We start from the raw sequence: 21976 nt of genomic DNA on the forward strand, positions 1-21976 counted from the left end.
CTCATGTGCTTGGAGCGTCGTTGGCACCTGCCTACCTACCCAAGAGGCAATCCTCGTGTCACCATCCTCACACTTGCACAGAGGTTGGGAGCTGAATCATGACCTCCATTAATCTCGGCAACCATCAAAATACAGTGCACAGGGACATGCACGATGGGCTCATACACACGAATAATGGGAGCTAGAGAAGCTGACAAGAGAAGGGTGGTTGCTATATTAAAATAGCGGAACGAAAGCCTATTTCGAGCGAAGCTGACAAAAGAAAATCAAACATTTCAAAACAGTGAATATTGTCCAGCAAAAGAAAAGGATTAAATATTGGCCTAAAACACATGTAGCTGCCAAACAATTACTCAGTTTTTTCGAAATTTCTAGCAATACAAATTTGGGTGTTTTTTTTAAAATCATTTGATGGTCAAGCCTACAAATAGCCAGCCACCATACATGGAATATAATTTCCTGTTACCCCACAAAAAAGAATATAATTTCATGTTAGAGAAAAGTTAAGGGCGTGGCTAGATCTCAATCGATTGAGACTTAACCAAGTTTCAGTCAAGTGACACAATATGTACAAATAAGAAACAAACAATTTAAAAAAAAATACATGGATCTTCAAGTAAGATCTCATGAATACAACATAGACTGAAACTTCGTTAAGTCTCAGTAGACCGACATTTAGCAATTCAGAAAAGTTAACTCTAGCTGGTGAGGCCATTTGTATCCAGTTATATTTTTTTTACCTCCTAACAGCTCGAGTATATACCACTCGACACCACAACAAGTATGAACACTTGATTATTCCACACGATTCCGATCGATTCCCGACAGCTAAGTATATATGCATATTTCAGATTATCAATATCGGCACATATAAACTATGTATCCACGCATGCAAATACGCAACCGCCGGGGCCGGATACCATGACGGATGCTTATAACGCCGTATTTTAGTCCAATCAAGGATAACAAACTAACAAAATGTGGACCGATCGGCATGGAATGGGCATGAGGAGGAAGCAACGTGGGGCGTTGGTTGCTTTCGGGTACCTACCCAACGGCCCAAAAATGGCGACCTGGCTAGTGATCCATGTAATAAAAGACGGCGGGTAGGTAGGCACCAGAAAAGGACCCCGCGTATATATACATTCTCTCCTCTCCGGCTATGTAGGCTGCGGCATATGCATGTTCCGTACAGGTATACTATACAGTATACTCGTATAGTACAGCCCCTGAGTTGCTAGGAAACGTTAATTTATGCGTGTCAACGCCTTCACAGAGCAGCCGGGCATAGTTTGATTTTTCTTTTTCATGTTATGCTGGGCTGCACGTCTGCAAGTAGCCAGTAGATTATCTTATACAGTAGTGTTCGTGTGGAAGCAACGGCGGAGGCCAGCTGCTAGGAATACGACGGCATGCTTTGCATAAGAGAAATGAAATGGCTATGGAGTCATACAAAAGGATAACTGCACAAGATGCATAAACCGGCTTGGTACATGCTTGCATCATGGAGGAAGAGCCATATTCTTCTTCTCCACGGCACTAGTTCAACTTGATACATCATGGAGAAGGGTGACTTGATGTAACCAGCCAATCGTCTCTGATTTTGGGAGCATAATGATATGCGGTGCCTTCTCTAAATGTCTTTCATTCGTGCTATACATCAACATTATACATATGACTTTGCGTGTCAACTGTTTGGAGGTCATAGGATACATAGATGGATGGAACCGAAATTGGCATCTCTTCCTCTTGTCTTTTCTTTCTCTCAACAGAAACCCTCCCATTTTTTGAAATAGCATTTATTCTTTGACTAGATATTATCATGCAACTCTCACGAAAAAAGAGAAATTACCACACTTTTAGTGCACTCCGTTATCAACGAAAAGGTTTACCCGCAAATCCACGAAATGATGATGCACATGGCAATAAGTTTACTACAGAAATTGCCGAAAATAGCACATGAGATGACAACAATTGATTCACAAAAGATAAACCAAGACAAGATGACAAACATTTTGACAAGTTATGCGCATGCCTCTACAGAATAACACAACAACAAGTTCTTTGCACGTCTTTCATTGTTCATAATAATATGTACATATATATATATATATATATATATATATATATATATATATATATGACTTTGTGCGTCAACTGTTTCAAGGTCATAGGATATTTGGACGGAGTACAAATGACAACCCTACCCTTCTCCCCTTTTCTCTCTTCTTTTTCTGAAATAGCGTTTTCTTTTCTGACTGAGATTACCATCACACAGCTCTCAACAAAAACAGAGAGGAACAACTATCACATATTTATTAGATAATATAAGCTTTGCCCCATTTTTTTGAAAAGGAGGAAGACCCGCGGCCTCTGTATCTGGATGATGCATGCAGTCACTTTATTAATTATTCACAAAGACCTTACAAAGTAGTACATCAATGAGTCTGAAGCCATCATCTTGGCAATGTCTGTCGCTACATCTACTCACTTGATGAAGGGGTGCCGATAGTTCGAGCCTAATACCAAACAGACCTCACACCTAAGCCTAACATCTAAAGCCGAAGAAAAGCTTTGCTCGCAACCTTAGGAAAAAAACACTCAAAAATTACACTTCACAATAAGTTGAGGTGCGAAAAGAACGCTTACATCGAATTATGAAGATTCCTCCGCTGAAGAAATGTTGGGTTTCTTGGGGCATCTCCAGCCGCGCCCCCAACAGGCCCTCCCCAGGCGATTTTGCCGCGCCGGCGCCAAAAAACGGCCCAGTCGCGTCCCTAGAAGCCCGTTTTTCGCCGACTTGGGCCAAAACTGGTGCCGGCGGACCCAAGCCGAACCCGGCGCCCTGGGGGCGCTTGGGGAGCCGGCACAAGCGAAAAAGGCGCGTGGGCCTGCCCTGGCGGCGACCCGAGGGCCTTTTCCCGCCGCTTCTTAACGCTTTTCCCTCGCATCTCTTCCGCTCGCTCGCCTTACTCCCGCCATTCCCTCCCTTTCTCCCGCCAAACCCCCTCCAGCTCGCCTTCCAGTCGCCGCCATGCCACCGAAGAAGTACGCCATGCCGCGCGCGGCGGCAACCACGACTGGCACCGTGGCCCAGCCGAAGCAGAGGAAGCCGAGGGCGCCGCCATCGAAGCCACCGGGCATGTCGAACGCCGAGTGGAGGGTGGAAGTTCAGCGACGCGACGCAGTCACCAACGACCGGCGGAACAGGGCCATTGCCAAGAAGGCCCGCGACAACACGGCGCGTGCGGCGGCGTCTTCCTCATCGGTCGACCACGCGGGGATGATGAATCTACCCGTCGTCAGCCACGCCCAGTACGCGCCCTGGGGACAGCAAGGCGTCGGATCTCCATGGGGATCGTCGTCACCCGGCTACGCCAACAGCGACGCGCACGGGGGGTTCAACCCAAACGTGACCTTCCTCCATGGCCACCCCGCGACGCGTACACCCTCACCCACCTTCGTCGGCGTGCAGTACCCTCCATAAAACTACTCGCCGCCCGCCGCCTACGCGTCCACACCGACGCCCCAGCTCCGCCGTGGACCACTGCCCTTCTCGCACCTCGGCGACACGGACGACACAGGAGCCGACATGGACGACATCATCGCGACAGGATCGACCACGGTCGCCGCGTCTCCCGGGTTCGCCACCCAGGACGAGGTAGTGGATCTCAGCGGCGACATGGAGGCCGAGCTCGGCTACGTCTACGGCGAGGACGCGCATGAAGCGCAGGAACCCGAGGAGGAGGAGGAGGATGAGGAGGAGGAGGAGGAGGAGGAGGAGTCGGCTCCTGTTCCGACGAAGGGGCGCCAGAAGAAGAAGAAGCGGACGGCTAGGTCAGGCGAACCGCGCATCAAGTGGACGTCCAAGGAGGAGGAATGCCTCGCCGAAGCATGGAAAGTCATCTGCCTCAACCCGACCACCGGCGCGAACCAGAGCTTGGAGATGTACTGGGACCGCATCAAGGCCGAGTTCGACGAGCGGAAGCTCGTCGACCCGTACTTCAAAGGCGTCTACATGCAGCGCGGCTCCAAGGCGATGGCGAACCATTGGGGGCGTATCCAGTTGGCGTGCAACAAATGGCATGGAATCGTCGAGGAGGTCGCGGCTCGCCCGGAGAGCGGCGCCAGCGTTGAGGATCAGGTACGCACGCCGTTCGCCCGCATCTCTTCGTCGTCAACGCTCGCCGCCCGCCAACTGTTTGTTCCTCCGCGCAGTTGCTGCGTATGTTCACCACGTATCGGCGCGACAACCAAGACGCCGACTTCAAGCACCTCCATGTCTACAAGCGCATTGACAAGTGCGAGAAGTGGGCGGAAGTCCGATGTACCCTCGACAAGGCCAAGGAGACATACAAACCGGACGCGACGACTCCGGGCGCGTCAGAGGGGCGGCCGGATGGCCACAAATTGGCAAAGAAGGGGAAAAACGCCGACGCGGCAACCGCGCGAGTGCAGGAGTCCATCGAGCATTGCCTCGCCGACGCCCAGGCCCGGGCCGTCCTACGTGAAGAGAAAACCGAGGCGCGGTGGTCATCGCTGATGAAGAACAGCGCCATCAAGCTCGACCTGCTCCGGACGAACGTCGCCGCGAAGAAGAGGAACACCGACATGGCTTTTCTGATGGGCGGGGCGGACATGCTCCAGAGCGACGACGAGCAGCTCAGGGCGTGGTACATGGCGGAGCGCGGCCTCATCCTGAACCAGATGCAGACGGCAACGCCGACGACGCCGACGATGCAAGCTCCCGCGCCCACGACCACACGGACGCCAAGCCCGAACGACGCCTCTACATCGCCGCCTAGCAGTGCCGAAGCCGCGCCGACACAGCCCAGCACCGAAGTAGCTCCGACACCGCCGAGCCCGCGCACGCCGACTCCGCCAACGCCGGAGCCGACCCCGCCAAGTGAATCATTGCGCACGCGAACTTGCGGCGTGAGGCGTTCTGTTTTTTGTAACGCCAGACTACGTCCGATCGCCGGATTTGTGGCGTCTTTCGAGAGCGGGAACGACCAAGTTTAAATTTCCCGCATCTTGGGGCCGACGCTTGGGGGCGTGACTGGAAACTAGGTCGCCCCCAGGGGCCGAACTAGCGCCGGCACGCCCCCAGGCCGCTCTATTTAGACGCCCTGAGGGGTCGAACGGCTGGAGATGCCCTTGGGAGTGTTGGTTGCATATTGTCATGCATGTGCTCCTCACAACAACCATAAAGAGAAAAATCAATGGTACCGGTAATCAGTACCCATTGTTTTGTTTAATGGCGAACTGCTCAGCCGGGCGAGGGATCAGAAATTGCGGACGTGGATCCACATTACTCCCAAACTAAACTAAGGGCCCCAATGCAAGTACTCATTGTTAATGGGTCGAACGAATCTAGCTACTCAAAACTAGGGACAGGCAACTAATTATATCAATTAGTACTAGAACGGGAGCATTCTACCTCTCCTAGTCAGGAATTAATAAATGGGGATTGGCTACCAACCCATCATAAGCTTTCAGCTAAGACCACCGCCGTGCTCTTCCATGGCATTCAGTCTCATCTCCCGTACGCACCTCCGGTCCATGGAACCAAGCCATACATGAGTGATATTTCCTCCGTCCGTTTGAGCGACCACTAATATGGGACGGAGGGAGTAGATTGCTAGTTATTCTTTAACTGCTTTCGTGAATGGGACAAACGCATCCTAGACAAAGAGAACAAGATCACATCACCATTTCTACCATTTTTGCTGACGAAAACGGACGTAACTAACAAAGAGAGAGATCTTCTTCCTGGTGGCCGGCATGGCTTGGCAGTTTTGCTTTCGGTGGAAAGTATTGATTCTACCGTCGGCAGATAAGATAAGGCAGCCAGCACAGATGGAAATCTTGATGAGTTGAGATTCACCGTGGTAATCTGATTAGTTAACTAATAATGTGTAGTGTATTATTTTGTTCTTACCTGTGTTGGACCGTGATGTGGTAGCTAGTGGGAACTAGCTTTGCACCTGCCAAAGCAGTTGATGTCTTTCTCCATCACTCGTTTATGTTCCTCACTAGTATATTTTCTTGTTGCGAGGAACATCGCTGTTAAAGTTAGCCGAATCCAGATGTTTCCAGGAATGAAACATTAGTGTTAAGTATTAGTAGCAGTGTGTTACAATACCGTGATGTACCACAGGTTGGCGGATTCAGGTCCACGGTTTCTCATTCTCCCGCTAGGTGAATAAACTGAGTACATATGTGCGTGCGTGCGTTCGTAGTACGGTAGAACAATTGTTCTATGGTTCATGCGTATTAAAGGGAAAAAAAGATAGTATTCCCTCCATTCGTAAATATAAGTTTTTTTAGAGATTTTACTAAAAACTATATACAGATGTATATTAACATATTTTAAAGTATATATTTATTCATTTTGCTCTGTGCATAGTCCATATTGAAATCTCTAAAAAGATTTGTATTTAGTAACGGAAGGTATGTACGTAGAGTGACAAGGACATGGCGTGCACGTACGAGTACTGATGATCGATCAACCTGTAACATCCATCCCAAATACCAGCATTGTTTCCTCCTAGGTGAGTATGCGCAGCATGCGGTGAAACTTAGTATCATTTTTACCCCCCAATGAAAAACCAGCTTCTCTCAAACTGGGAAGTGCACCTTAAGAGCTAACAAAAGACCGGCTTGGAACGGAACTTGTTCTGACCGCATAGCGAAAGTGTATGATGAAAGAAACTGGATCAATGGCTCCAGATTGATAGGAAAACTTCTACCATTCGCTTTTGCAAGACTTTTAGATATTTAGGACAGCATCTAAAACAATTTAATTTCAGCTGTTTTAAACGACTTACAAAAGTAAAGTTGGCTGAGGATTGCCCAATCCTAATTACCAGTCATCCTGCGTGACTCACGAGGCAGATATTTTGTGTTTACTCGATGCTGGACAGCGAGATTATTTGGGACTGTATGGAAGCCACCTGCTGCCATTCCTGATCCCTTCTCCTGAGTGGAAGAAATGGCCGGAACCCCACTTTCCTCTACAGGTGAAAACTACACTACTCCCCATACCACCCCACCACAAAACGCACGGTTTACCATGGACGGACGGACGTGACGACACAGCGCATTGCCTAGAACAAAAACGACGTGCGATATTTATTCGCAAAGAGCAGGAGCAGGAGCACAGCCTACAGCGGCGGCGCACGATACTAGTAGACCAGTAGAAGGAAAAAGACGCAGCTCAGCTCAGCGCAACGGAGGAGCACGGCGCAAGTTGCCCACCCAGCCAGCCACAAGTGAATCCGTCCAAAACCCTCCGCCTTTCTGGTGCGGCCCCGGCCCATGGCCTCGCCGGGAGACCCGACCGCGGATGATGATGAGGAGGCGGTGCTGACTGGGCTCGCCGAGTGAGTGAGTTGTTGGTTGCCCGATGCCCAATAGATTACTAGATTAGATTAGATTAGAAGAGAAGAGGTGGCTGGGCTGGCCTTACCTAACCAGCAAGCCCCATATTAAAATGCTTCCCTTGTCCCTTTGTCACCTTCCTGTCCTAGTACCTTCCTTTCTTCTCGCCGTGGTTAGCCGCTCGTCCATTAACGGCAGTAACCATGATTCTCCGATACTAATACCACGCGTTACCACCTTCCACCTAAATAAACACACCTGGTTTCATATACACACACGATCTTTCCTCTAACCACCTGCGTATGGATTATTTTGTTATTATAATCAATCACAAGCCATGGTTAGAGAAGCTTTTTTTCTTCCGCCAATAGAAAAGGTTAGAGAAGTTAGGCGTCATCATCTATCTATTTAACGACGGATGTAAAATTACTTAGATCGACTCGAAAAATGTTCACCTGGACTAAAATAGGTTATGCCTTTTGGCAAGAGAAAAAAAAGTTTATGTATGTATGTATGTAGCCGCCCCAAAGGGCATCGAAAAGAAAGCAGGTCGCAAAGCGTGTCACGAGCCGCTGCCTTTGCCGTGGATGCAGGATTAGGCAATGCTCACATGCGCCCACGCGCTCAGGCTCAGGGTCTGCCTCTGCCCGGTTCAGTGCCCCGGTCTCGAGATCAACGCCCACACGGGGCACACTGAATCTGGCCATTCTGGTCTGCTCTCCTCTCCTGCCAAAGGAATTGCCACCTTCATATTACTATTGCACTTTCTTGAAAGCACTCCTGTAATTTATACAGTGAGCCACCCAGCACCAGAGTATTATTGCCCATGATTAGTCAAACGGTAATTTTTTTTTTACAACCGGACAAACAAAATGGAGCAACGAGAGGGCATAAAGAAGGAAAGGAGATGATCCTGGCGAAACAGGGCACCACAAGATCATCGCTCTTTCTTCTTGCATCTCTTTCACTCGCTGTATTTTCACCTACAGGCTAAACCAATATCCAAGTCACAGGAGAGAGGAGGGAGGGGGTGCTCTGCTCTGCTCTGCTCATTTCATCTCGATGCTTCTGAAGTCGAGCATGGCGGTCCGGAGCCCCATGAAGCTGCTGCACTTGCACTCCACGCTCCTGGGGAGCCCCATGCTGCAGCTGAAGCACAGGCCCACGACGCCGACGCCGACGCCGGCCTCCCTCTTCACCACGGGCTTGGTGTCCACCATGGGGTCCTCGTGGGACGGGGGGCTGATGCACAGGTCCAGGTTCAGGTCCGGGCACTTGAGTGGCTTCCCCTGGCCCCAGTCCATCTGGGGGTTGCTACGGTGATGGTGATGGTGGTCCACGTGGGTGATCGCCGCTGCCGCTGCCGCTACCTTGGTGGGCTCGGCGTCTCGCCGGAACACGGCGCCCTTGTCGTCCCTCTGCGCCGTCTCGAAGGATATGGTGATGTTGGACGCGGCGTGGTCGCTGTTGATCGCGCGGTGGGTCACCGGGTCGATCCCCCGGCTCGTGAGCTTCCTCCTGATGTGCGTGTTCCAGTAGTTCTTGATCTCGTTGTCCGTCCTCCCTGGGAGTCTCCCGGCTATCAGAGACCATCTGCGTTCGTCAAACAGAAACAATACTGTCAGCGCTATGTTTTCACAAGGCCATGCATGTAAAACAGAGGATCGTTCATTCATTGGAGCTATATATGGTATGGATAGATGAACGTACTTGTTGCCCAGGAGGCTGTGGAGCTTGATGATGAGCTCGTCCTCCTCATCGCTGAAGTTGCCGCGCTTGAGGTCGGGGCGGAGGTAGTTGATCCAGCGGAGGCGGCAGCTCTTGCCGCAGCGGAGCAACCCCGCGGCCTTGGGCAGGGAGCGCCAGCAGCCCTCGCCGTGCGCCTTGATGTAGGCGGTGAGCCGGTCGTCCTCCTCCTTGGTCCAGGCGCCCTTGTTGGTGTGCGCCTTCTCGCAGCACGGCGACCTCCCCATCTTACTATCTCTGTAGATGGTCTGCCGCCGCCGATGACTCTCCTTTTCTTGTGCTCGGTGGTGGGTTGGGTTGGGTCGGGTTTGCAGGAGTGGAAGTTGGTGCTGTTGTTGTTGTTGGGGGCTAGTGCTACGGGGAGGGGTGGGTGAGCCGGAGGCTGGATCTTTATAGGCGGCACTGCACTTGACTGGCACTGGATCGGGGAAGAAGGTCTTCTAGAGGCTGAGTTGGTGGGAAAAAGGTTAGGCTGGTACGGGCACTGGTAGGCCTCCCCCTCCCTGTCCCACAGGTCATGACCTCACCTCAACTCAGCACCCCACCGGTTTGTTTACCAGTTTATTACACACACACACACACACACAAAGAGGAGGATAGAAAGGCAACAACGACACAGCCAGCCACAGGGCACAGGACACACAGGCTCCATTTGCCTGCCTACTTGCCCGATTCACAAGCCTCACAGGTAGGTGTAAAGTGAGGTAAGCTCCCCCTGCCTACCCTCTTGGCGCCTTCGGTTTTAACAGCTAACTAACCGCATCCACCCGTGATGCCTCCCTCTTCCTAAGTTGTTTGTGGGGGATTATTAGGTCCACCCAATTTCCCCTCCCTCCCACTCTCTTTCCCTTGATGCTGCCCTCCCTGCCTAAAAACTACTCGTGCAACACAAGCAAATAACCCATTCAATCCAGGGCCAGGGTGTCGAACCCGTTCAGTCTACAAGTAAATTATCCGCATCGACGATCGCCGAGATCGGATATAGAACCTCAATCTTTCTGTAAGACACAAACTCAATGATAATTTGTCTGCCAAGAATTTTATTTAGATGAAGAATATGTGCCACGTTGGAGACTATTCCCCGAGCCATTTTCTAGGACCTCTCCTGTCAGTTGTGACCCAGGGGCAGTGCAATTCGTGTGTCCTACATGATGTCGTCTATGGACTACGGGGCTGTTTTGATTCTCCAACACAATCATGTCGACATGGAGATGATCTGTATTGTATACTAGGACAGAGTATTAGTTGTAGACGGATCATTCATGTATACTTTTAAAAAAACAGCCCTGATCTCACGAGCCCCAATCATCTTACCATTTCTCCATTTAACAAGCCAATGTGCATAATGCAAACTGGATGAGGTATTAACAAAAGGAAGCCCCCTCATCATACACCCCTTTTCCTTGTTTATTCTTCAATAATAAAACAGGATGAGGCGGAACAGGTATCCGACGCTGCTCAAACGGATTTTCTTTTGCCCACCCACCGTCTTTTTTCTTTGTTTTTGCCTACTAGTATGGTCTGCTTGCACAATCATGGTTTTTGCCAATTGCCGATAGTCCGATGAAACTACTTTCATATGCAGCATTTCTGTTTTGTACTCTAGTATTAGTATTGGTTAGTTGAGCTGCTTGGTCAACCCTAAATTAAAAAGATTCACCAAACTTGCTAGTCCTGCAACTGCTTCCTATTTCTTTCTGTAGCAAGCCAGATCTCCTGGATATCGTATTTATATATGCTAATCCACATGGCAATAGAGTATACGCTAATCCACATGGCAAAAGATAACGTTATCAGTGATGCTTAATAAGGACACCATCAATTATGATCAGGACTTATTCGACTTCCGCAACATGTGCTTTGCCGTTTGCTCATGGAGAACGGAGATTAGTATGAATATGCTGAATTTTCTACAGATTAGGATTCATCCTCCGCGGTAATGAAGGCTGTGGGCATAACATTCTGAGGATGCAGATGAAACTATGACTTGCTGAGGTGGACCATTAATTGTTCCATGTTAGGAGCAACTTACATGTCCATGATGAAATCCAGACGGGCTTACATAATATTTGCCTACCTAATATATTCTTTTGGATGGTTACCAAACTATGGACCATAGTTGGTTGGGTGCAAGGAGAGGGAAATATCCCAAACCATTTGCTTCAGTTGGGGCCAGAATGATTGGGACTTCACACTCCACAATGGTCCTCTACTTGAAATGTCCATGCTTCCTGTATTGCCCCCATAATTCCTGTTGCGAGAATTGGGTGATTACACCTCCAGATCTAACTCCAAATCTCTATTATTTTCAAGCCGACATGTTAGGGGATGGTTTGTATCACTTTTCAGCACAAGGCTGAAGCTAAATCTATAATAATAGGATTCTTTTGAAAATAGCTGCATCTCAACAGAGCAGAACTGGTGCATGTACCAATTTGCCTACCATGCAATGCAAACCAGAAAGTCAGATTATCAGACACCAAACTGCTTTATTGCATAGCTATCAATGACTAGTCCTCGTTACGGTTTCTAACTAGAAATAAGCTAGTTGGCCATAAATCAAGTTTGGCATCCTACCATTTTATTACACACAGATTTAATACACTCAAATAGCTATTCTTTTGGTGCATCAAACTAATCAAGTAAACCATCTCTGCTGTACCATAATCAGACCCTGACTGGCAAAAAGAGTGCAATCCCTATTCCCTAAACAAAACACTTAAACCATGGCCCTTTAGTTGTTAAATTGTAGGCATTACTTCTAGAAAGCATGAATGCCGGCAAGAGGAAGGTAGGGAAATAGTTCTTAGTTGTCTGGTTGAGGAGTGGTGTCTGGTTATGTGCAGTAGCTCTACCTTCCACTTCTCAGCCACGCACTTGTGGTGGAAGAATCCATTCTGCATGCTGGACAGTTATAGGGGGGAGTGGGGGGGGGGGGGGGGGGGGGGGAGGGAAAGAAGAAGGTAAGGAAAGAGGTAGGTCTAGGCCGCCCTTTTGCTGTTATATCTTCCAGGGAGGCGTGGCCAAGGCCAATTAGCCAGCCCCCACACCACATGGCAACGAGCATGAACAGCACTTATCCATGACTCCTCTCTCCCAACTCCCTCTTTGTTTCCTCCTACCTACATGCCCCTTATATGCCTGCATAAAGCTCCAAACTCCCCATGGCATCCTCCTCCTACCTACCAGTCCTTCCATTCTTCCATCCAATCGGCTATTATTAGGTTAGGTGTGGTGTTGGTCTCCACGACTTCAACCCAAATTCATTAGTTATCTAGTAGCAGGCTAGCAGTTTCCTTTCGCCCTTTCGCTACTCAACACTGGTTTTACCAAGCAGGCAAGTAGTGTGATACTGCAAACGCAAGAATTGGGTTGGTCAGTCAGGAATTCGGCGAACTAAGTGACTACTTTTCCATTTGCCCCCAGAATCATTGAATATGTGCTCTTCTGGCCACAACACATGATGTTTCAGCCTTCACGCGGATGATTGTTCGTTGAACAGACAAGAAAACCTTCCAACACTAGTCCTCCACTACCAGAGACTTTGACTGTCTTCAAACAACTAAAATATCAGGGGTAGAAAAAAAATACTATCTAGTCCCACTGTCCTAGACCAATGTTCATAGCGCCAAATGACAGGTCAAACAAAAGTCAGCAGACACAATGCTTTTGTCATTTGAATGAAGGCATAAAGAGATCCTGATCATCATGCGTCACATCTTTGGATTCGTGAAAGAAACCATGAGGTTTACCGTGACTCTCGATAGCATGTTTCCCCATGAAACAATTAGTTTATTCGAAAGCTCATCTTTTTAGCAAAGGTGGGCAGTCTACATACTTCAGCAGTAACCTAAGTTTGTTAGAACTCTAGATGCGTAGTGCTTGTTGCTCTAGAGCACTAACCATATCAAATTTCCACTATTAAAAGCACTTCATGTACAAATCGACATAAGAGTATGAGACTACAAGTTAGAAATTATTCATGCTTACAGTGGTTTCTGAGTTCCTTTTCGTCAGTGCTTCTATCATGAAAGTTAGCATCAAATATCCGTGCAGCTTCCACTGATTGTGGCTTTCTGCAGAGAAAGAAGCCATCAAAACTCCATGGAATCGATTTGAGTTCGTGGAGAACTAGTGTCAAATTAGAATGTGCAAGCAGTGTATCAGCATATGGCGTTGCCCATGGCTAATGGGTTTTACTGTATACCCCTGGCTAATGGTGCGTGACATTGAATGGTAAGTTGCATCTAAAGGTCAAGCTTTACAATTACAACTTCGATTTAAACAGAGTAGTATAACCAATTGAAACTAAAAGTCTGAAACAACATTAAATTAATACCCCAGATCTACAGATTTAGCTACATACAAATGTTTGGTCAGGTTGATACATCTGCAAGCTAATACAAATAATACACATATGCCACCCTTGCCTGTTAGTCAATTGTCCTTTATTAACTACTGCTAGACCAACTCATTTTGAGTTGAGTACAGGTGGACCTTCTAATCTACTTATAATAAATAAAATACATAGTATTTATTTCAGCTCCTTGGTATGATTGGTAGTTGAATAATGGACCCCCCCCCCCCCCCCCCCGGCGGAAATACCCATAAGAAATACCGGAAACCATAATCACACAATGATTTGAGACCAAAAGTTCAGGAACTTTACAGTGCCATGGACATAATTTGGTTCGCATATATTATCCTTATCCAATTTGACTAGAATGAGTTCATTTCTGTGCATCCAGCTCCAGCTCCTCCAAACACTTATCATCTCAATTCAATTGAGAGACGGTCTATCATTGTTCTTGTCTGACCATACTATTAAGAGATAGGTGGTTCGTTAATTTGAACCCATATAATAAATTCGGAAAAGCACAATTTCTCCTAAGACTAGTACCTAACAGACAAAAAGAGCAAACATGCAATGCTTTTAAACCTTTCAATAAAAAAAACCTTAGAAATGTGTCCAAAATGTCTCGAGTCCTGAGCAAAAGATCAATGGAACACAAATTAAAGGTAGTCTCAATATTAACAAGGTTGTAAGTGCAGCTAAAATGTACCAAATTGCATATTTAAGGCCTTGCAAACGTCAGATGTCACTTAAGGCATCTTTCTGATAATTTTATCGAGGCAAAGTAATGATGAGAGTGATACTAAGTTTTTGCTTTTGTATCTTTTTAACAACATCTGTATATAACGTAGTGATCCACGGGAAAGTTTCAAGAGAAAAACAATATGAAATGTCAATAACTATATAAGGATGATCATGGAACAGAATAAGGAAACATTGCTCCTTTTCTGTGACATCCATATCCATACTCTCCATACGACGGGTCAAAGGCAGAGTTAAGCCATCGCTATGGTACAGAATACCAGCAAGCGCCACCCTGCAAAAACAATAAATACATACCCATGCTGAACCTAACTTTAATGTGTGTTTAGTCATTAGCTTTATAGGCTATTTAGCACTGTATCAAGGTTGTCAACATGTCTACATCACTTCAGTCATGTCAGGCATACAAATCCAACACAACCACAATACATGCAACTTGCTCAGAGATTTTGGTGCACATAGATGACTCTAGAGCTACAACTGTATCATGAAAACAAGTTTCATAGAACAGTGACATTCTTATGCATGGCTACAAGAACTGAGTACCACTCAGTTGGTTAGAGGCACGAGTGCCTGCCCAGCCCACCCGGGTGTTGCTCATGGTAGTTTCTTCTAATTAATAAAAAATGCCACGGGTGGTCGAGTTTTTTTTTTCCTAATACATGGCGACAAAAGAGCCTGATGGAAATCCTTATATACTAAGCCATCAGGCCAGATGCAACAAATTCATACTCAACCAATGAGGAAGAAAACAAAACCGTGTAAAATCACACTTCATCGTATACGACACGACACTATTATTGCAGAGCAGATCAGGAGTTACATTACCAGAGTCTAACGGAATGGCACAGATGAGCATAATTATAGTTCGTACCACTTACAGGCTGCAAAGTTAATGCCTTTTCTGGCTCACGTGGTTTGTGCCACTTATCCCTAACTCGGCTTTGCATGCGTTATTCTGATATGGAAACGCCCTGCAATAAGCATTACCACATATTTCAGACTTTTCAGTACGCCTAACACTCATGAAGATTCAGTTCCTGTCGGTCGAGTTTTCTTTCCTTATACATGACGACAAAAGAGCCTGATGTGAATCCTATATGCTAAGCCATCGGACCAGATGCAACAAATTCATAATCAACCAATGAGGAAGAAAATAAAATAGTGTAAAACCACACTTCATCGTATGCGACACAGCATTGCAGAGCAGGTAAAGCGTTACATTACCAGAGTCTAACGGAACGGCACAGTCGAGCATAATTAAAGTTTGTACCACTTGCATGCTGCAAAGTTAATGCCTTTTCCATCTCACAAGCTTTGCGCCAGTCATCCACAAACCGGCTTCACATGTGTTATTCCAATACAGAAACGCCATGCAATAACCATAACCAAAGATTTCAGCATGCCTAACACACGTGAAGATTTCTAGTTTCTGTCGGTTGAGTTTTAGCCTTATACATGGCAACGAAAGAGCCTGATGAGATCCGTTATATGCTAACCCATCCGATGAGATGCAATAAGTTCGTATTAAAGCAATGAGGAAATAAACAAAATGGTGTAAAGCCACATTTTGTTGTATACCACACAAGACAATTATTGCAGAGCAGACCATGAGTTACGTTACCAGAGACAAACGGAACAGCACAGATGAGCATAATTAAATTTTGTAGCACTTACAGGGTCCAAAATTAATGCCTTTTCCGGCTCACGCGATTTGCTCCACTCATCCCTGATCCGGCTTCACACGCGTTATTCCGACACCAATATTCTCTGCAATGAGCATAACTGAACATTCGGCACACTTGAGACTCATCGTATACAACAGACACAATTATTGCAGAGCAGATCAAGATTTACGTTAACAGAGTCTAACGGAATGGCAAAAATGAGCATAATTAAAGTTTCTACCACTTACAGGCTGCAATTTAAATACCTTTCCTAGCTCACTCGGTTTGTGCCACTCATCCTTGATCTGGTTTCACAAGCGTTTTTCCGTTACGGAAATGCACTGCAATCAGCATAACTGAAGATTCAGCATCGTGTTCGACAGACACCATTATAGCAGAGCAGATCAAGATTGACGTTACCAGAGTCTAACGGAACGCACTGATGAGCATAATTAAAGTTTGCACCACTTACAGGCTGCAAACTTATCGCCTTCTCTGGCTCACGTGTTTTGCACCAGCCATACCTGGTTTCCAACTTCGCACGTGTTATTCCGATACGGAAACGACCTGCAATCAGCAAAACTGAAGATTCAGCATACTTGACATTCATCACACACGACACCATAATTACTGAGCAGATGAAGATTTCCGTTACCCGAATCCAACGGAACGGCACAGGTGAGCGTAATTAAAGTTTGTAACACTTACATGCTGCAAAGTTAATGCCCTTTCCGTCTCACGCGCTTTGTGCCGGTCAGTCAATCTGGATCCGAATCCGCAAGCGTTATTCCGATTCGGAGACACCCTGCAACCAACATAACTGAACATTCAGTACGCCTGACACTCGTGCTCATCACCACATCAGCTCGGCCCTCCTCACGGTTGTGTGCGTATAACTAACTCACCGCTGCAGAGTTGCACAATCATGCATCATGGTCGCTTTCAGGGGCAAAGAACACCCACTGAAACATCCATTTGCCACTGCATTACAGCTTGGCATGCGGAAGACACGATTCCACCGCCTTGCTGCGCTTCGGCATTCCGTCGAACACCTCACGGGTCAGCGTCAAACGGCCGCGGCCAACAGTACGAGGCCAACACGGCGCCCCACCGTGACACAAACAAGGCACATCCCGCAGCCTCCGCAGCGCAACGGCGGCGGACGCGGAGCACGGCACGCGAAACCGAGGCAGCTCGCGGCGGAGGCGGCCCGGCGACCGGCTGCTAGAGCGCCCGGCGCCGACGAGGCGAGGCGGTCTATGATTTTTTATTTATTTTTAGATAAACGAGGCGAGGCGGTCAGATTCGAACGACACGCGAAGGAGAATGAACCGCGGCCTGCCAGCTGGGCCCTGCCGGGCTGTGCCGATGTTGGTTAAGATAAGCCATTCGTAATCACGGCCCATCCGGCCCGGCCGAGCGGGCGAGAGGGCGAGGACCCCAACGGCTAGTTCCCCGAACGGCTAGCCTAATCCTCCAACGGTCGGACGATTCGTATATAAATCGTTGGTAATGGAATCCAATGCCACCTCCCTCCCCCAAAGCGTCCGTCCGCTTCCTCCCTCCCCTCCCCTGCGCCGCCTCCCTCCGCCCTCGCCATCCGATTCAAATCCGTCCTCGCGGGGGAGATCTGATCCGGTCCAGGGCGCCGCCATGATGCACCACCACCACCAGCTGGACCAGTGGCTCGCCGGCGGCGTTGGCGGCGTGGGCGCGGTGCTCCGGCCGACCAAGTCCGCGCCCTGCTCCCCCGTCAAGCCGGCGGCGGTCTCCATGCTGCGGACGCACTCCGACTCCTTCCATGTGGCTCACAAGGTCCCCGTCGGCGACACGCCCTACGTCCGCGCCAAGCGCGTCCAGGTGCGTCCTTTTTTTTTTATTCTGTCTGGGATTTGAATTTGTTGTTGGCCGGGGCTGACGGTGGCTGTAATGGATGGATGGCAGCTGGTGGACAAGGACCCGGAGAAGGCCATCGCGCTGTTCTGGGGCGCGATCAACGCCGGCGACCGCGTGGACAGCGCGCTCAAGGACATGGCCATCGTGATGAAGCAGCAGAACCGCGCCGAGGAGGCCATCGAGGCCATCAAGTCGCTCCGCGTCCGCTGCTCCGACCAGGCGCAGGAGTCGCTCGACAACATCCTCCTCGACCTCTACAAGGTACTGCGCCACCCCTTTTTTCAAAGTTCAAATTTCAAATCCATCAGTAGATCCGTTGGGATGGCTAACTCAATATTTTAATTCGACTCGACAGAGGTGCGGGCGGCTGGACGACCAGATCTCGCTGCTCAAGCACAAGCTGCAGCTCATCCACCAGGGCCACGCCTTCAACGGCAAGCGCACCAAGACGGCCCGCTCCCAGGGCCGCAAGTTCCAGGTCACCCTCGAGCAGGAGGCCACCAGGCTCCTCGTAAGTCTCTCCCCCTCGATTCAAAATTTCAAATCCAGTTCAGATCCAGCCGCCGGCCAGATATGGTAAGAATCAATGGCGTAACTAATTAACCCGGTTGGATTGTGCTCGCGCAGGGCAACCTGGGGTGGGCGCTGATGCAGAAGGAGAACTACACGGAGGCGGAGGGGGCGTACCGGCGGGCGCTGGTCATCGGCCCGGACAACAACAAGATGTGCAACCTGGGGATCTGCCTCATGAAGCAGGGCCGGGTGCTGGAGGCCAAGGACGTGCTCAAGCAGGTGCGCCCCGCCGGCGTCGACGGCCTCCGCGGCGCCGACTCCCACCTCAAGGCCTACGAGCGCGCGCAGGAGATGCTCCGCGACCTCGAGGTCAAGCTCGTCGGCCGCCCCGGCTGGGCCGGCGCCATTGGCGACAACCTCGTCGACAAGAAGTGGCTCTTCGACGCGCTCATGCTCGGCTCCTCCTCCAGCATCTGGCAGCCGCAGCCCTGCATCGACCACCTGCTGCCCCCGCCGGCACCACAGCAGCCCCGCGACAGCTTCGCCGACGAGAACAACGCCGGCCCCGCCGCCGCCGCCGCAGGCGCGGGCAAGAAGATGGCCGCTCTGCAGCAGCAGCAACAGCAGCAGCAGCAGGCCAACCTCAACATCGACGCGCAGCCATTCTACTCGCACCGCATGCCGCCGCTGGCCGCCAAGCCACTGCAGAACGCACCGCGCCAGCAGCAGCTGCCGCAGCAGAAGCCTCCGGCGCAGATGCATCACGATCCCATGGGCAACCTGAAGAGGACGCGGTCCGGCACCGCCATGGACAAGGCCGCGGCCGCGGCGGCAGCCGGGGAGAAGACCAAGGAGGAGCAGAGCAGCAACAAGGAGGCCGACAAGAACCAGGACGACACCAGCAACAACGGCCGGAGGAAGTCGCTCACCGCCGAGGAGAGGTGGCCGGAGCTGCCGGACCACAGCGCGTTCGACGAGGCCCTGGTGGCGTCGGTCCTGGCCCCGGTCCTCGCCGACGAGGAGAACTGCAACACCGGCAAGCCGTCAGCAAAGGCGCCTCTAGCTCCGGCGAGCTGCTGCGACACGAGCCCGGCGGCGGTGAAGGAGAAGGTGGGGAAGAGGCTGAGGATCTTCCAGGACATCACGCAGACGCTCAACGTGCTCTGACCGACGGCGAGGCTTGGTTTTGGTTTTCTTTTCTGCTGCTGGCTGGCTGCTCACACAACCGAAGAGGAGGAGGTGGCGACGCTGCGAAGGAGATGAGCTTGTTCTCCTGGGAGTTTCTGCATCGCGGTTTTTAAGTTAAAAATTAAAAATAGGGAGGGATCGATCGACATTACCGCTCGACTTGGTTCTTTTTTCTTTTTTCAGTTTGCTGCTGATTCGTTGATTTTAATTTTTTTTTGTAACACAGTCAAAATAACATTGGCAAGGAGTGTGTTTCCTCCTGATCATCTTCTGTTGCTTGTAACAGAAGTTGATTTCGATAATCACTTCAAAGCTCAAATAACAAAGTTACCTGATTGCATCTCGATCATCTTTGCTCTTGATACCGATATCTGACAATGTAAGTTCTGTTTGACTGTCACTCATTCAGAAATGTTCAGCTGAAATTTAGCTTGATATCGAGATCTGTTCATCAGCGTCACGACCGAGGTCCAAGTTCAGGCAAGCTCCCCCCTTTTGGTGGGCGAAGTCTGTAAAAAACGCTTATCAGGAGCAGAGCAGGGCAGACAAGAACCAGGACGACGACAACAACAACGGCAGGAGTCTTCGGACGCCATCCCTAAAATGCCATCCCTAAGAAAGTAGGCCATTCAACTTTCAACTGCATCCTTAGTTTCAGCACAAATTTTATAGCGCCGATCATCACAAAAAAGAGGCGGAATTGTTTTTCCTGATCACAAAATCGGCATTTTTGCCTTGCCAGACCGGCTGTCTGAGCCTCCTCGCTCACTCTGCCGCCGACTCCTTCTCACCGGCTGCCTTATTCTCGGCCTCCTCCATCTTGATCGCCAAGCACTTCAACATCTTGACACGGAGGCACGCACGAACATCAAGATTATTTTTACTCCTTCGAAGCAGCGGCGAGCTCAACTCTCCTCTCTTCGAGCTTGGCCTTCTTATCGGCCGCCGCCATCGAGATGTTAAACTTCCCCGGCTTCTTTTGCTCATTCATTTTGGAGCACACATGTCTCCTTCTTCGCCAAGATGTCCTCGAACCACTCTGTCATCTTGACTGTCGCCCCTTCTCGCTTTATCTTCTCCTCCTCCCACTTCTAACCTTCTTAGGCGACTCTTTTGTTGGGTCAGTTGGATCATCCGCTTCTTTCTCCATGTCGATGCCTGCTGTCTTGATGGAATTGGCAATGCCATTTTGCCGTTTGGGTTGCCCATTCACTTCAACCAACAATGCATGAGGACGAAGTCCTTCTTCACCTTCAAGAACAAGTTGCACGACACATGATGACTACAGAAAAGAAGACATTGTCAACAATGTGCATACAACATAGCCGACCAAATGACATAGGGTGTATCTGGCCAAATGATATAAAGCATATCCGGCAAAATGAACACAAAGAACAACTTACTTGCTCAATGATTAGTGCACCACTTACCCACCAGTCGATGAGTTGTTTGAAATGGGCGCAGTACTCGCTCACAGCCTGTTGGATGATGTATCATCGATGGTTGAGTGACTTGATCCCATAGTTACGGATGAGCTCATTGCGGTAGGGCTCGAAGCTCTTATGCTCATGGAACGGAACCAACAATGAATGTTGGCCCAAAAGGTTGCGCCTCTTTGCTTCGTGCCATGGGTCGGATCAATGCTAGTGGCCACCACACGTTGCACAACAATTTGTCCTCCTTGTTGAAACTTTCTCCTCTACCCCTCTTCTTTGGATCAGCACTAGTACAGACCCCATCCCCTCATCAGTAGCATTTCAAGGTGCCCACTAGCAGCCTCCAGACCGAGCGCCGCTAGTACGATGCCGCTGATAATAGGCAACTAGCAATTCGGCCCAGACGATGCTACTGTAGATCTATCTAGCAAGTTTCGCCCTGAACATTGCTAGTGCGGAAGAGAGATGTAGCGTTTCAAGCAGTCGAGCGCGACTACTTTGTGTTGTAAAAGTGTGTAGCGTTTGTGGACGCTGTTGGTAGAATTAGACAAGATCAAAATAAATAAATTCAATGTGTAGTCCTAAACAGTCCAATACAATTAATAGCATATTGCAACATAATTTACCACATAGTACAAGGTGTTAAAACACAGTTAAATACCACATAGTACCTACACATAGCTAAATGCCCTTTTTGTAGTCCTAAATGGTGACATGGAAGCTTTTTTAGCCATGCATACTACTACTACCATGCATACTAGTAGTTAACAATGTCGGCTGAATCTGGCGGTGGTGGTATTATCCTCAGCAACATTAACCCCAGGATACATCCCCACCAGGATCTTTGAAACCTGCGTCGGAGATTTCATTTCTTGTAATGCCCATTTTATGACCATTTTCCGATTGCTATGAGTCGGCATTCGAGCACGCTCTGCATCGGTGGTCTTGAAGATGATAACCTCTTTTGCATTTCTCAATGTACACTTTCATACGATATTTGCAAAGTTGGAAGCCCTTCGCGAGAACCTGCT

At 49.1% G+C, this 21976-nt stretch overlaps 2 protein-coding genes and 1 non-coding gene across 7 annotated transcripts; 1 reads left to right on the top strand and 2 right to left on the bottom strand.

Annotated features, from left to right (window-relative positions):
- Positions 1-8200: 8200 nt before the first annotated feature.
- Positions 8201-9934, bottom strand: LOC147972438 (myb-related protein Hv1). The gene is made up of 2 exons (XM_087521463.1): positions 9094-9934; positions 8201-8976 (listed from the first exon to the last, which is right to left on the bottom strand). The coding sequence occupies exons 1-2, from the start codon at positions 9354-9356 to the stop codon at positions 8433-8435; spliced, it is 807 nt and encodes a 268-aa protein (XP_087377589.1). The 5' UTR covers positions 9357-9934; the 3' UTR covers positions 8201-8432.
- Positions 9935-12072: 2138 nt separating this feature from the next.
- LOC125510172 (uncharacterized) lies at positions 12073-16458 on the bottom strand. 5 transcript variants are annotated; one of them, XR_015602548.1, is made up of 5 exons: positions 16333-16458; positions 16179-16253; positions 15923-16015; positions 15127-15219; positions 12073-13205 (listed from the first exon to the last, which is right to left on the bottom strand). It is a non-coding gene; the product is annotated as an uncharacterized LOC125510172 (transcript). The 5 variants fall into 5 exon arrangements; XR_015602546.1 differs by having other exon boundaries at positions 15120-15219; XR_015602549.1 differs by having other exon boundaries at positions 15120-15219; positions 16161-16253.
- Positions 16459-17426: 968 nt separating this feature from the next.
- Positions 17427-19849, top strand: LOC125510171 (Tetratricopeptide repeat (TPR)-like superfamily protein). The gene is made up of 4 exons (XM_048675271.2): positions 17427-17772; positions 17857-18069; positions 18164-18319; positions 18436-19849. The coding sequence occupies exons 1-4, from the start codon at positions 17566-17568 to the stop codon at positions 19486-19488; spliced, it is 1629 nt and encodes a 542-aa protein (XP_048531228.2). The 5' UTR covers positions 17427-17565; the 3' UTR covers positions 19489-19849.
- The last annotated feature ends 2127 nt before the right edge of the window (positions 19850-21976 follow it).

The sequence above is a fragment of the Triticum urartu genome, chromosome 5A (genome assembly GCF_056163025.1).
Source record: "Triticum urartu cultivar PI428250 chromosome 5A, HENAU_Tu73, whole genome shotgun sequence".
In the NCBI taxonomy this organism is placed as follows: Eukaryota; Viridiplantae; Streptophyta; class Magnoliopsida; order Poales; family Poaceae; genus Triticum; species Triticum urartu.

Bases quoted from the DNA above. Each gene is read 5' to 3' on its own strand.
- LOC125510171 (XM_048675271.2), top strand. From the start codon at position 17,566: ATGATGCACCACCACCACCAGCTGGACCAGTGGCTCGCCGGCGGCGTT. The intron at 17,773-17,856 runs GTGCGTCCTTTT...GATGGATGGCAG, and splicing joins TCCGCGCCAAGCGCGTCCAG to CTGGTGGACAAGGACCCGGA. The intron at 18,320-18,435 runs GTAAGTCTCTCC...GTGCTCGCGCAG, and splicing joins AGGAGGCCACCAGGCTCCTC to GGCAACCTGGGGTGGGCGCT.
- LOC147972438 (XM_087521463.1), bottom strand. From the start codon at position 9,356: ATGGGGAGGTCGCCGTGCTGCGAGAAGGCGCACACCAACAAGGGCGCC. The intron at 8,977-9,093 runs GTACGTTCATCT...TGACGAACGCAG, and splicing joins CACAGCCTCCTGGGCAACAA to ATGGTCTCTGATAGCCGGGA.